Here is a 14,538-nt window from a genome sequence, read left to right on the forward strand (position 1 = left end):
GGATTCATGGATCAGGCAGCATTTCTGGAGAACCTGGATACTGGATCTCCCGTTTGCTAATGATTTTAATTCCCCTTCCGATTCTCTTACTGATCTTTCTGTCCTGGTGCTTTGCCATTGTCAGAGTGATGCCACGTGCAAACTGGAGGAAGAACACCTTATATTCCACTTGGTTACCTTACAACCCAACTGTATGAACACTGAATACTCCAATTTCAATTCTCCAGTCCCCTTCTCCCTTCTTCCTCCAATCCTTGCCGCCCCCCCCCCCCCCCCCCCTCCCCCTCACCCCACACAGCAGCAGTCGAAGACACCAAAGACTATGCTTGGCCAGGCCGACCCTGCAACGCCGTTAGGACAACAGGCCTTCATGTTCAGGTTAAGAACTCTGTACTTACAACGGATTTGAAAATGGCACCAAACCTGGTGACTCATATACTGTCTCAGTGTACTATTTCTATACACTTGTACTGTATCTAAGATGTGCTTATGTATAATAATACCTGTACAAAGGGTCATGACCTGAAACATCACCTATCCATGTTCTACAGAGATACTGCCTTACCCTCCAATTTACTCCAGCACTTTGTCTTCTTTGCCTCAATTTAATGACAAATAAGTTCAGCCACTTTCCTCCCATTATATTAAACTCTGCAATGTCTAATTCCAAGAGTTGATTTCACTCCAGCCTTGTCTCAGAATCCCTTCGTATATCCACTTGCTTATAAATATTATTGTCTCCAGATTTAAAGATAAAATTCTCTAACATTTTTACATAAGCTTCTAACCAGTTCTGAATTACAATTTTGCAATTAGGCACGGATTAGCTGTTGTAAGCATCCCCTAAACAGTTTTCACTGAGTGTACTTGCAAAGTTAGCACAGCCTAGCCAGGAGTTCAAGAGCTGGAGGCTGCTGTTGTCATGCTGCATTTAAGGAGATCTGGAGCAGCTGCAAGACATTAAATGTTCAAAGTAAGAGGCAAAGCCAAATTTGCTGACAGGCTTAAGGTAGCTCTGTTATTTTGTCGGAAAATGCTGTGGATGGGAATTCCTTAGATCCACTGAACTGTCACCAGCTCTGCATCAGCTCTGCATTGTTGTGATGTTCCATTTTGTGAAATTTACAGCAACCTGAAACATCCCCACCTCTTTACATACATCTAAACAAAAGCTTGGGATCAATCTGATTATTTCAGATATTACAGATCAAAGTTTGTAGGCAACGCTGAGTTACCCAAGCATGGACCCACACTTGCAAATGCACAGGATCACTGCTCCGCCAGTGTTCTGCTAAACTTCCAGCAAAGTAACAACTGTTGAAGAAATTCCATTTGTGTGTTTATTCACGGGTGATGGGATTCTCGCTATTTAACTGAACAGAGTTGTCGTTTATTCAAGTAAGGATTATTCACTATAATGTTTCTGCTTATTGAGCAGGAAAGGGTTATTCAGTGCGCAATTATGCTGAGTTTCAGGGAAGTTAACCACACCAGTTAGCCAGCATGCATTGCAGATGCAATCACACAATGCTCCAAACTATCGTTCACATTATTCCCATACAAACCCTGATTAAATGGTCCTCCACATCCTTGCTGGGATCACCAATTTTGGCCTGAGACGAGTCGTGGAAATTTACAGCGTAGGAGAGAAAATGTTGCACCTGGGCTTGTAACATGATGGTAGACCCATAAAACATTCCTTCCTGGAATTTGAGACAATATCATATGATATCACTAGCAATGAGGAAAGGACGAGAGGGGAGAGGCATGAAGGAGGAGGTAGGAGGGAAAGAGGGGGAGAGGGAGTGCAGCAAGGGTGTAAAGAGGGTTAGCGTAGAAAGGGGGGAATTAAAGGAAGAGAGGTGGTATTGAGGAGAGGCAAGGGAGAGAAGGGTTGAGCATGAAGAATAAGGAAGAGGCAGAGGGGAGAATGGGGAAGGGCAGAGGGAGGAAAGAAAGCCAGAAAGTAAAAAAGACAACAAACTTCAGATGGAAAATCAAGTTCATCAAATAAAGAAGCAGTGAGAGACTAAAAACAAAGAGATAAAAATGTAGGGACAGAAAGTGTGAGATGAGGAAATAAACATAATGACTATGTGGTAACAGATAACGAAGAAGTAAAAGAAAAAGTTCATAAGGCTGAAACACAAAGAGAGGCAGAGTGTACAAGAATGCCATAACACCAACAGTGGAGAGAGACAGAGCTACCACAGTGAGAGTGACAGACAAAGCCCTGGTGAGGGACGGGGTTGGTTCATGGGAGGAATTCTGCCATCCTGACCTAGTCTGTGACTCCACACCCAACAATCCAGCAGTGTCAGAACAATCTCCTCAGCTCAGGTGAATGAGGAACGGATAATAAATGCTGGCCTTGTCACAGACCCTTAGGTCGATCGCATAAACATCTGCCCCAGTAATACCCAATTTAATACCATGTTAAAATGGTGAACAGATGCTGGTCATCTGACGTGACAAAAAGCCCAGGTGAGTGCGACAGCACTGGGCAGAGAATATATGGTATGAATTTCACATGGGGCCGGTGCCGAGTCTGACAAAGGGAGGGAATCTCCTCTCGCAGTCACTGATGAATGATCCATTGGTACATCTGCTTTTTGCCATGACGGGCATTAAAATGATCCAGACCTACCAGGTTTGTCCAAGCCCAAAGCCTTTGGGCAAAGACAGTCATGCCGACCCAAGACCAAGTGGCATGGGAGAGCGGTGTGTTGTTGAGCTGAAGCCCAGATTTGAAAAGGCTGATGGAGGAGGGATAGTGAATGGGATCAGGAGCAGGAGTGTGCTGATATGGAGGAGGAGTGCAGATGGAGCACGAGTAGCTCGTTTGGGGGGGAGACAAGGGACCAGAAGATTAGATATTGGAGCAGGAGGGAAAACAGGGATTGGCAGATTGCTTGATGGAGATATGAGCGGTGTTGGGTGGTGGTGGGGTGTAGACTACCAGGTTGCTTGGAGGTGAAAATAACAAATCAATGACCATGTTGGTCTCCCAGTTTGGCGAACTGTTGTGAAGGTCTTCCATAGCGCTGTTGCCCAAGTTCCCTGCAATGCTCCAAAAGAAGTGTTACACAGCAAATGGCATCATTGTGTACCTCGATGATCTGGAAAGTCACAAAGGTGACTGACAATAGTAAGTAACATCAGGAAATTGGGAGCTATGAGGGACAGGAGCAGAGGAGTTGAGGAACTGGGGCAGATCAGCCATGATAATTTTCAATGGCAGGGTAGGCATGAGGGGCCGACTCCAACCCCTATTTCCTTATGAAATGGCCTTTATTGTACTATCATTTTTGAAAACGTTTACCCTTCACTTTCATTGTCGGGGAACAAACAGTGGTATGCAATCAAAGTAACTAACATTTTTGAAGTAAAATCAGAAAATACTTAACACTTCGACCAGCATCTGTGGAGAGGGAAACAGAATCAGCAGCACAGTTATAAAAAGATAACTCCAGGTAATTGATATCTCTCAGTTACACCAAGGAACGTTTTCAGAAGAGTGATCAGTTTATGAATCTAAAATAACAGCAGAAAATGGAAATACTCAAGAGGTTTTGTCGCATCTGTGGAAGAGAAACAAAGTTAAAACTTCAGGTTGAAGATTCTTCACCAGAGTGTCGATGAATCTGTCCGTGTGAAACATTGGTCAGAAGAGGGTCTCTCCTATTTGGATGAATGGATTTATAGCCTGACTGAATCAATGTCAATGGCTTGCCACCAGGTGGCAGACTTACGTCAATGGAGCACGCCATTAGAGAGCCTCTCTCTGAAGCCTTTTTCATTATCTTGTACATGTCCTTGGGGGCACCTTTCACCTCAAAGAATTCAGTGACTCCACCAGTGAAATCCTCCATGGCTTCTGTGGTGTTGCCTCCTTTCAAGGCTTCGTAGGATCCATGCAGCCTGAATGACAAACAAATGGGACATTGGGTGTAAATGTGACCATCCCACGTGTTGACATCATCTCTTCTCCAGTTCATATCACTTGACATAGAAGCTATTTGACTCTACAAAGCTACACCAAATCCCAAATAAATCCCATTCCATTAATCTTCCCTGCGGCCTATACCCCCCACATTCACATCACTCTCCCAGATTCTACCATTCACCGACACACATAGCAGCCAATTAACCTTCTGACTAATAAATCTTCAGCACCAGGTGAAACAAGGTGCAAACTCCACACAGACAGCACTTGGGGACAGGAATGTACTTGGATCACCAAAGCTGCGAGATCAATTGTAGCCTAAAGGCATCATTCTCTTACATCTCCTTGCTTATCAAGAAACGTTCTGCTTGTCTTATTCTTCCACTGTCCTTTGAGGAAGAGAGTTCCTAGCCCAGCACCAAATCATTCCATGTCACTCATCACATCTTGCCAACAAGAGAATTAATGCCAACAGGCCATGCCTTGGATACAAATACCTGACTGATGGACACCCCTACATACAAATGTACTCCCATAATATTATTAAATATAGAAATCCAACCTATCTGATTTGGGTTCATTCCGACAGGCAGCAGAAGTAGTTACCATTCGCTCCACTTTTAGCAATTGCTCTTTTAAATCAGTCTTATACAGACACTCCCTGATTTACGCAAGGGTTACGTTCAGTAAACCCTGACTTCAGACAGGTTTTACACAAGTCCCAATCACCCCACAACTAGGTAGAAACAAAGAACTGCAGATGCTGGTTAATACGCAAAATGACAGCATGACCAAAATGGAGTAACTCAGCAAGTCAGGTAGCATCGCTGGAGACCATGAATAAATGACGTATCAGGTCAGGACCCTTCTTCAGACTGAGGCTACAACATGAGCCATAACAACAGCCGCGGCCACCGGACAGTGCGGCAGCTGGACAAGAAGGGCTCTCTGGTGGAAGATGTTGGCGACTCGGCTGGGCATTGCTTTCCACCACCTCCATTGTTCTCTCTCGCCTTCCCAGTGTCGCATCAACAGTGGCCGAAACTGGAAGAGCAGCGAGCCCGGGCAACGTTTTTATATCCATGAAGCAGAGAGCAGGCTGATTCCCTTGAATAGGGAGGAACAGCTCAATGAGAGTGTAGGTCAACGGCCCGTGCTTCAGTTGGGTTTATTTTCATGTGTTGAATTGTCTAGGAGCCCTTTACTTTAATCTTTTTTTAATAACTTAAATTATTTTGCTTTTTAATTGATCTTCAATCTGTTAAATTTCCATGAAACTTAATTTTATTTTAAATATCTGTACTTATTCATCAGATAAATTATCTTTAATGTCTAAATTGTGTTGAGCATCCTACTTAAACTTATTATAATTGTTTTAATGTATTAAATTGTTTTAAGCATTTGAGTTTTATAATGTTTTATAATTGCAAATTATTTTAGTGTTTATTCCAATTTTTATTGTTTTGGAATGTATTAAAGAACAGATGTTAAGACGTGTTAAACTGGTAAACGTTTCCTGGGCAGAATTCATTCTGTGGCCTGCTCCAAAATGTGTTAGCTTTGGATCTGGCAATGCCTGCCTCTTGCACAGGTCCCCACCCAAGAAGGGTCTCGACCCGAAACATCACCAATTCCTTCTCTCCAGAGATACTGCCTGTCCTGCTGAGTTACTCCAGCATTTTGTGTCGAGCACCCTGTTGGCTTCCGGCAGCCAAGTTACACTGGCGGAACAGGGAGCACAACATTGTGGTTAGCGTGCAGCCGACTCTTAAATGACACAGGAATCGGACGTAAACACAAACATCAGCCGATCACAGCAGAGTCCGCAGCAGGGAAACGGCACTCACTTGGCATAGGCCTTCTCCAGCAGGGCACTCCAGAATTCGTTCCGCTCGGCCGACTTGGTGAACACCAGCTGGTTGTTGAACGTGGGGATTCGATCGTCGATGACAACATCCACCCAGTCACCAAAACGCCAGAACTGCAAATCAACAAGCAGATGAGCGCAGGGAGGGTGGGATGAAGGGCCTGATCCTGTTGCCTCTGGCTGTGTGACATGGGCCCCAAGATGCCCCACTCCAGCTACCCAGCAACACACGCAACGCATGTAGCAATACAGGTGGTCCCTCTGCTGTGGTCGTTTGTCCTGACAGAATGTACAAATCACTGCCTAATATACAAATTAAATTCATTCTTATGGAATTCATGTGGGAAAAAATTAATGAAAATTAATTTGAAATTAATGAAACAACCTCAAAATGCATAACCAGCAACAAATTCAGTCATTTTTTCAACTTGCATTCCTTGATACACAGCTAATGTGGCTTTGTTCCTGGTGCAGTTGGTTCATTCACAGATCTCATCACTTCCAGTGATCTTCCCTCCACACCGTCCAACCTGATAGTTCCATAACCCCACACCACCAGTTTCCAACTCCTTCCTCAGAGCCACAAACAAGACTGCTCTGGTAGCCCCATTGTTTCTGCCTATTCTGAACCAATTCCTCATATCGTAACTCTACCCTGTCCCGCCCGGTCCAGTCTCTGCCTGGGAACACTTCACATTCTCTACACCATTTTAACAACTTACAATTTCTTGGCCCCCACCATGTCATCTTTACCATGGACGTTCTGTCTCCTTACACTTCCATTCCCCAACAGGAAGCCCTCAGGGTCCTCAGTTTCATCCTAGAGCAGAGTCCCAGCCAGTAACCCTTAACTAACACTCTCCGTTGCAGTGGAGCTTGTCCTCACCCTCAACAACTTTTTCTTTGATTCCTCTCACTTTCTTTCAATCAAAGGTGAAGCCATGGGTATTCACACGAGCCCCAGCTATGCCTGTCTTTTGCAAAGTGCTAGAGGAACTCAGCGGGTTAGGCAGCATCTGTGGATGGAATGGACAGAGGACATTTCGGGTCGGAACCCTTTCTGGCCTCATAGATTAGGCCAGGTTCTGCAGTGGACACACCCCGACAATCGCAGTAGGATGAACGCATGTGATATATATTTTATTTACAGGATTAAAAATGTCCAGGAACACATGGAGGGCACTTTCCCTCACAGTCAAAGCCCATGAGCAATGACGCTGGTAATCTCAGGGCTTTTCCGGCAACTCAGGCCTGGTCTTCGAAGGAGGAGGCATGGCGATCTCGGGTTTCTTTGTGCAGTTCATCCTTGTCTCAAGAAGAGGTATTGACAGTGCAGGTTTATTCCTGGTGGCTCAGCTTTGGGCTTGAAGATGCTACGCTGGTGGCCTCTGGATTAGTATGGGTGTGTCTGTGAACGCAGTCCCTCATTGTCTGTGGGCAGGAAGAGGTTCTGGCATCTCAGCCTTGCATTCGGCCACTCAGTCTTAGCCTCAGATAGAGGCACTGGCTGTCTACGGCTTCTTCCCCAGCAGTTCAGTCTTGACCACACGGTGGACTGGGGTTTGCCCCAGTGACTCAGTCTCAGACTCAGACTCAGAACATAGGGAGGTGCTCCGCCTTGTCTTCCTTCCTCACTCTCTTTCTTCTTCTTCTTTCACTCTTGCTTACCCTCTCCCTTCTCCCCTCTGGCTAGAATGCCTGGGGCTTACAGGGTGTAGGCTAACAAATTTCAAATGGACACCAATATCAGCTAATTGGAGCCAGCTGTTACCAATGATGCCGGGGATTGGCCTCTCCTGGTCAGTGAGCTAGTGATGGCATATCAGAGCGACATCTAATGCAGACAACGCTGTCACATTCCTCCCCACCCCTCCCACCCCCACCCCCCCAGCGATGATCTCAGAACTTGAGAGTTCCTCTTTTGTCTGTTTCTTACCGTTTTGTGTTCAGACTTCCAGCGACAATTGTCTAGTTAGTTTGTTAAGCATTTCTAAACACAACACAAATTTACTCGGAGACCTCTGAAGATGCAGAGATCTACTGCGAACGTTTCCTCAGTAGCAGAGACTGTGGCATCATTCAGTCTCAAGCTGATTTAATGTCCAGTTTTCTTTTTTCAAGAGAAGTCCTTCTGAATGATACTCCAGCTACAAAATGGGGATACATGTATGGAGCAACACATCCAATAACAGGAGCCCAATCAACATCTATAAAACTTGCGAAACGGCAGCAATCCTCCATTTGAATTTATTCTGCCATCGTGAGTAGCCAGTGTGGTCTTGTCCACATTCTCCACCAGTGTGATGTCAAGGACAAGTTCGACAGTGAACACACCGACACTCAGAGTAGGATGAACACACACAATACATTTTCTTTACAGTGGTAAGAAAGTCCAGGACCACAAGGTGGGAACACATGTGTGATGACGCTGGTGAACTCAAGGTAGTCTCGGCAGCTCAGACCTGGTCTTCGAAGAAGGAGGCATGGCAATCTCAGGCTTCTTCCTGCAGTTCACCCTTGCCTCGAGAGGAGGTGCTGACAGCACAGGTTTGGACTTGAACAGGCTACACTGGCGGTCTCTGGAGTCTTTGCCTCCATCTGTGTGTGGGTGGTCGCAGCCCCTCGTTGACTGGGGACAGGAAGAGGTTTTGGCATCTCAAGCTTGCCCTGGCCACTCAGTCATAGGGCAAAAGCACTGGCTGTCTAGGGCCTCTTTCCTGGCAGCCCAGTCTTGACTACACAGTGGCACTGGTGGTCTCAGGTTTGCCCCAGTGGCTCAGTCTTCTTTGAACCTGCATCAGGGAATCACAGGTAGAAGGGAGGTGGCTCCACTTTGTCTCCCATACTCACTGTTCTTTTTCTTTCTTCCTCTTTCACTCCTGCTTCTTCACTCAGCCTCTTCCTTCTCCCAGCGGGAGAGAATGCCTAGGTTTTATAGGGAGTAGGCTGACAAAGTTCAAGTGGCCAACCAATATCGGCTAATTGGACCCAGTTGTTACTAATGATGCTGAGGATTGGCCTCTCGTGGCCTGATAGTCAGTTAAAGGGATCAGAGCAACATCCAAGGGAGCTAGTGCTGTGACAACTTCAGATGGAAGAAAGGTACTGATCCAAATGGCCTCCGTCCATTCCCTCCACAGATACTCTCCTCTTTCTTTCATCCTCTCGCATTCACCAAGTTCCCTTAAAAGACCACTGCAAAATCTCCTCAAGGTGTGTCTAGTTTGAAGAAGTTCTCTTCTTTTCGAAGAAGAGTCTCGACCCGAAACGTCACCCATTCCTTCTCTCCAGAGATGCTGCCTGTCCGCTGAGTTACTCCAGCATTTTGTGTCTACCTTCGATTTAAACCAGCAGCTGCAGTTCTTTCCAATCCACTGCAAAATCTCCTCAAGGTAGGTCTACTTTGAAGAAGTTCTCCTCCTCTCTTCGATGAGAGTTCAGCAAAGATCAGTCTGAAGAAGGGTCTCAACCCGAAACGTCACCCATTCCTTCTCTCCAGATATGCTGCCTGTCCCGCTGAGTTACTCCAGCATTTTGTGTCTACCTTCCTTTAAAAGACCTCACAGATCCTTCTGATCTTCCAACCTACCTCATTGCTATCCGTGCACTTTTTATGTGCACTTTCTCCATAACTGTAATGTTATAACGCTGCACCACTATATTCTGCACTCTGGTATTTTTCTCTTTGTTGTACTCATGTATAGTATAACTTAACTGGATAGTTGGCAAGGTTTTTTCTTATACTTTGGTACATATAAACTAATATAATTAGTAATATAATTAGCAGCAATAAACTAATACCGATCTATAAGCATCATTTTGTCATTTATTCCTGCCCCTCTCAATGCTTACAGAGCCAGCTTTCTCTGAGAATCACCCTACCTGGAAATGGAAGATCCCAGCATAATTCTCAGTAAAGTATTGATCCTTGGGGATGACCCGGTAGAGCAGCTTCTCGTTCAGAGTTAGACAAGCGATGGCAGCCAGGAACCAGCAGTCACCTGGTTAAAAACAAAGAGTGTCAGCTTTCAGTGGCAGCGTTCCCAACCTGTAGAGGTGCCAACTTCCCAGACATGGCCAATGGTAAGTGTAAAGTGTTTGGGAGGAAGGGTTCGTTTTGGACCTCTGCCTCCTAAAGATGACCACTTCCAAGGGATTTTCCCCATCAATAGAAATGGTGTAAACTTATCAATGGAGATTGATTGCTACACAGGTCAAGCATTTTATGAGTAACAGAATGATAAAGGCAAATGATTTTGTCCAAATTGTGTAAGCCAGCTCCAGGTTCACACAAGATGCTCCTGTATTTGGAAATTACTTCATAGTTGACTTCTTTCACAAAATGCTGGAGTAACTCAGCAGGTCAGGCAGCATCTCAGGAGAGAAGGAATGGGCGACGTTTCGGGTCGAGACCCTTCTTCAGTCTGAAGAAGGGGCTCGACCCAAAACGTCACCCATTCCTTCTCTCCTGAGATGCTGCCTGACTTGCTGAGTTACTCCAGCATTTTGTGAAATAAATACCTTCGATTTGTACCAGCATCTGCAGTTATTTTCTTACACTCATAGTGGACTTCTGTGATTTTAACACGGCACTTGGCTCCGGGAGTTACATTCTCCCAAAGAGTTAAAATGAGGCCCTCCTTGATGTAAATAATCCATACGGAGCAGACCACACGCGAATGGCAGCGGAACGTGGAACAACCATAATGTTTTGAGCATAGGAACAGTTGTGATGGTTGCTAAGATTAGTTGGAGTATTTTACTGTTTAATATAGTCAAGACTGTAGTGAAATGCTTGGCATTCTTTTCAAGTGTTGTTGTATTCAACATGCCATTTTGACATCCAACTCAGTTCTTTCATAATTGAGTCCATGCCCGCACATTCCGAGAAAATTCCAACTATCCCGACTCCCCTTGCCCCTCCTAATTTTTCCCTTTCAAGGATTTGTGTCTTTCGAATGCCTGACTGAATCTGCCTCTGCAATAGTTTAGTTTATTGTCACGTGTACCGAGGTACAGCGAAAAGCTTTTGTTTCGTGCTAACACCCGCGTCCCATCCCCAGCTTGAGTTACTTTTAGTCCCTTTCCCAATCACAGCGACTCTACTCCTCTGGATCTTGGCCTGCATCCAGTGAAACAGTTCCGTGTGATTTTAAACACCTCTGTCAGATCCTTTCATGCCCTCCTACCATGATTCTAATGACAACCCAGCTTCTCCAGCCTATCCACAGAACTAACGTCCATCGTCATTAAAATTATTTTCATAAATCTCTTCTGGATCCTCTTGAATGTCTTCACATCTTTCCTTCAGTATGGTACACAGAACTATATATAATTTTTAAACATGGCTGTGGCAGTCTTATACAGAGATCCATCATGACTTTCTCTCTTGAATACCCTCTATCAGAACTGCCCCCTCCATCGACTCCTTTAAGTCCAGGCTCAAAACCTATTTCTACTCCCTAGCTTTTGAGGCCCTCTGAGGGGGCGCTGTGAACTGTTTATGTATGTGATGTTATGTTTGTGTGCCATTGTATGTTCGTTTCTTAGTACCTGAACTGATGTACAACACTTTGGTCAACGTGGGTTGTTTTTAAATGTGCTATACAAATAAAATTGACTTGACTTGACTTGACTACCTCTATTTCGAACACCAGAGTTCCATATTACTTTAAAACATAATGGTACAATGGAACTGTGGATTGAGCTGCTGCCTCACAGCTCCAGGAATCTGCATAGTATTAGTGTAAATAAATGCTTGACGGTTGGCATGGAGTCAGTGAGCAGTGAGTCGAAAGGCGTTTCTGTGCTGAATGACTATGCCAAATTTCATCTGCTACTAATCTGCCTGCTTCACCAGTCTATCTGTGTCCTGAACTCTACTCTTCAGAATTCATTATGCCTGGAAATTGTGCCCTGTACATACAAATCCAAGCCACTAATATATTCAGATAAAGGAAGGATCCCCCTAGAATTCTCCTCAATGGAATCCCACTGCACACTTCCCTCTGGTCTAAAGAGCACCCTTTCATCACTACTGTGCTTCCTGACGATTTTCTGCCCGCCTTATTGCAGCCTGTTTTATTCTTGATGACAAGCTAATTACATGACTCTTTATCATTCGTTCATTTGAATGACAGTCCAGACAAAACACATTAACAACATGTCCTCATTAATTACATTAGTAGTTAAAAATGAGTTACCCTTAGTAAATATATTGGCTTTCCCTAATGAAATCACACTTTGTCCAAATGTTGGTTCTGATTATCATTTCCAAAAGCTTCCCTAAACTGAGGTCAATATGGTTGATCTGTCACCGTTGGCTTTATCTGATATCCTTTTTGAGCAACGGTTTAATGTTTCCCATACTCCAGGCCTCAGGCATCACACTGAACCTATATATGTTGGAAGATTCTGACCAACAGAGCGACACAGTAGCACAGCTGGTAGAGATACTGCCTCACAGCACCACACACCCGGGTTTGATACTGGCCTTGGGTACTGTCCGTGTGGAGTTTACACATTCTCCCTCTGGATTTCCTCCGTGTGCTCCGGTTTCTTCCCACCTCCCAAAGATGTGAAGATTTGTAGATTAATTGGCCTTTATAAATTGCCCCTGGTGGATGCAAATGAGGCATAACATAGAACTGGGAATGGGTTGGCATGGACACGGTGGGCCAAAAAGCCTATTTCCATGCTGTATCTTTCAAGTCAATTCAATTTAACATCTTCACAAATTTCCCTCTGTCTCTGCCTTAGCTGCAGGGAAACAATCTACCTGAAACAGGTGATTTATCTACGTCAAGTGCAGTTAACGTTTATGCCTTCTTATGCCTCCTCCTTTTTCAACTTTTCCCTGACTCAGAATCACATCTTCCTTTACTGAGACTATGTCCGCATCATCTTGCTTGATGTTCATTCTTCATTGAGTACCTCAGTCCTGTGTTCTGCCTCCATGAGGAAGTTTCTTTTCTGGTACCCCAACATGAATGGTATTGAAGGAGGAGAGGAAAGGAGAGGTGAAGTCATGCTGAGCTTCTGTAAAGTGGCCCAATGCTAGCCAGTTCTGGGAACCATAATTTAGGAAGGGCCCTCCAGCATCATGTGTCTTTTAATCTTGATCTGATTATAATCTTTGCATTCCAATCTATGCTGAGCAACTTTTCACAAGCCTGCTTATCTATCTGCATCTGCCTCAAAAATGTTCAGACTCTGCTGCCACTGCCCTTTGAGAGAGTTCCAAGAGTCACGAGAAAAAAAATAATTACCCCATTCTGATTAAAATGAGAAATTCCTTATTTTTAGTGACCCCTGGTTTTAGATTCCTTGACAACACCCTCTTCCTGTCGAGAACCAATCCTACCCCCACACCCCAATATCTTGTATGTTTCAATCAAGTTGCCTCTCACCCTTCCAAAGAATCCTTTCCTTCCCAACTTTCCCTCATAAAACAAATTACCTATAACAAAGATTAATCTGTTGAACCATTTCCAAACTGCTTCCATCACACTAAAATCCTTTGTGACTGAACGTGATCAGTATTGTACAGCAAATGCGGTCTCGCTGTTTCAGTGAACCAGACCCTTCCTAATTTTGAAGATAGATACAAAATGCTGGAGTAACTCAGCGAGACAGGCAGTATCTTTGGATGGAAGGAATGGGTGACGTTTCGGCTTGAGACCCTTTTTCAGAGTCTCGATCCAAAACGTCATCCATTCTTTCTGTCCAGAGATGCTGCCTGTTGCACTGAGTTAATCCAGCATTTTGTGTCTATCCTCAATGTAAACGAGCATCTGCAGTTCCTTCCTTCACACCTCACTAATATTGTATTCAATAACCAAGCGATAAAGAATGACATTCTGTGAATTTTCCTCATTACTTGCTGCACCTGCACTGGAGCCTTTTGCAAATCGTGCCCCAGGACACCCAAATCCCTCTTAGCTCTACAATCTCTCACCAGTTGAAGAACATGCTTCATTTTTTATTACTCCTACCAATATAAATAGATGAACAGAGTGAAGTAATTCAAGTTATTCTCGTTGGAGCAGAGAATGGCTAAAGAGATTTGATGGTACTGTTTAAAACCACAAAGTAGTTAGAAAAAGCAAATATGCTTAAAGATCTGTAACCAAAGTACATACCTGTAGATCTAAGGAAATTAAGGCATGGATTAAGGCAAAAGAAGGGGAAGCTAATTTTTTTTTAAATACAGCCAGTCATCAGGGTTTGGAATTCACTTCCTGAAATAGCAGGTGTTGCAGGAGCTATCAACAGGGGACTGGATAAATGATTAAGAAACAATTAATGTAGATACAGCTCTCCACTCTCTCTAACGTCTGATTCTATGATACAACTTAGAGATTAAAGCAAAACTATTGAAGATGCCATTCAGAAGACGAGAGCTGATCCTATCATTGAGCTCAGGGACGTTAATTGTGAAGCTCCTGGCTGTTAAATTTGCAAGCCAAACCTTGAGGAGCAAACCATCGGCAATGCCTACAGAGCTCTGACGGTCACAGTCACGGTCATCCCCCACCCTGAGAAGACCGGCCTCGGGATCTGTGCAAGCCGTCTCTGCTGAGATGCACCACAGCTGGCACCTCTCTGCTGGATTGCAGAAATCGGGGAACGTTTTGGAGTCAAAATGGGGAACCCTACTTTTTAATAAATGGGACTTCTGCTTTCACACCAGAAATTGGCATTTGGCCATTGTAAAGGGCTTGAA

General features: G+C 44.4%; 1 protein-coding gene across 1 annotated transcript in view; it reads right to left on the minus strand.

Annotated features, from left to right (window-relative positions):
• capn3a (calpain 3a, (p94)) overlaps nucleotides 1–14,538 on the minus strand; it is a 104,300-nt gene that overhangs the window by 49,671 nt on the left and 40,091 nt on the right. The window contains exons 3-5 of the mRNA XM_078407089.1: nucleotides 9,696–9,814; nucleotides 5,794–5,927; nucleotides 3,753–3,921 (exon numbers count right to left, since the gene is read on the minus strand). Of these exons, the coding sequence (XP_078263215.1) occupies nucleotides 3,753–3,921; nucleotides 5,794–5,927; nucleotides 9,696–9,814 (422 nt within the window). The remainder of the gene's footprint in view (nucleotides 1–3,752; nucleotides 3,922–5,793; nucleotides 5,928–9,695; nucleotides 9,815–14,538) is intronic.

The sequence above is a fragment of the Rhinoraja longicauda genome, chromosome 10, assembly GCF_053455715.1.
Source record: "Rhinoraja longicauda isolate Sanriku21f chromosome 10, sRhiLon1.1, whole genome shotgun sequence".
Taxonomy (NCBI): Eukaryota; Metazoa; Chordata; class Chondrichthyes; order Rajiformes; family Arhynchobatidae; genus Rhinoraja; species Rhinoraja longicauda.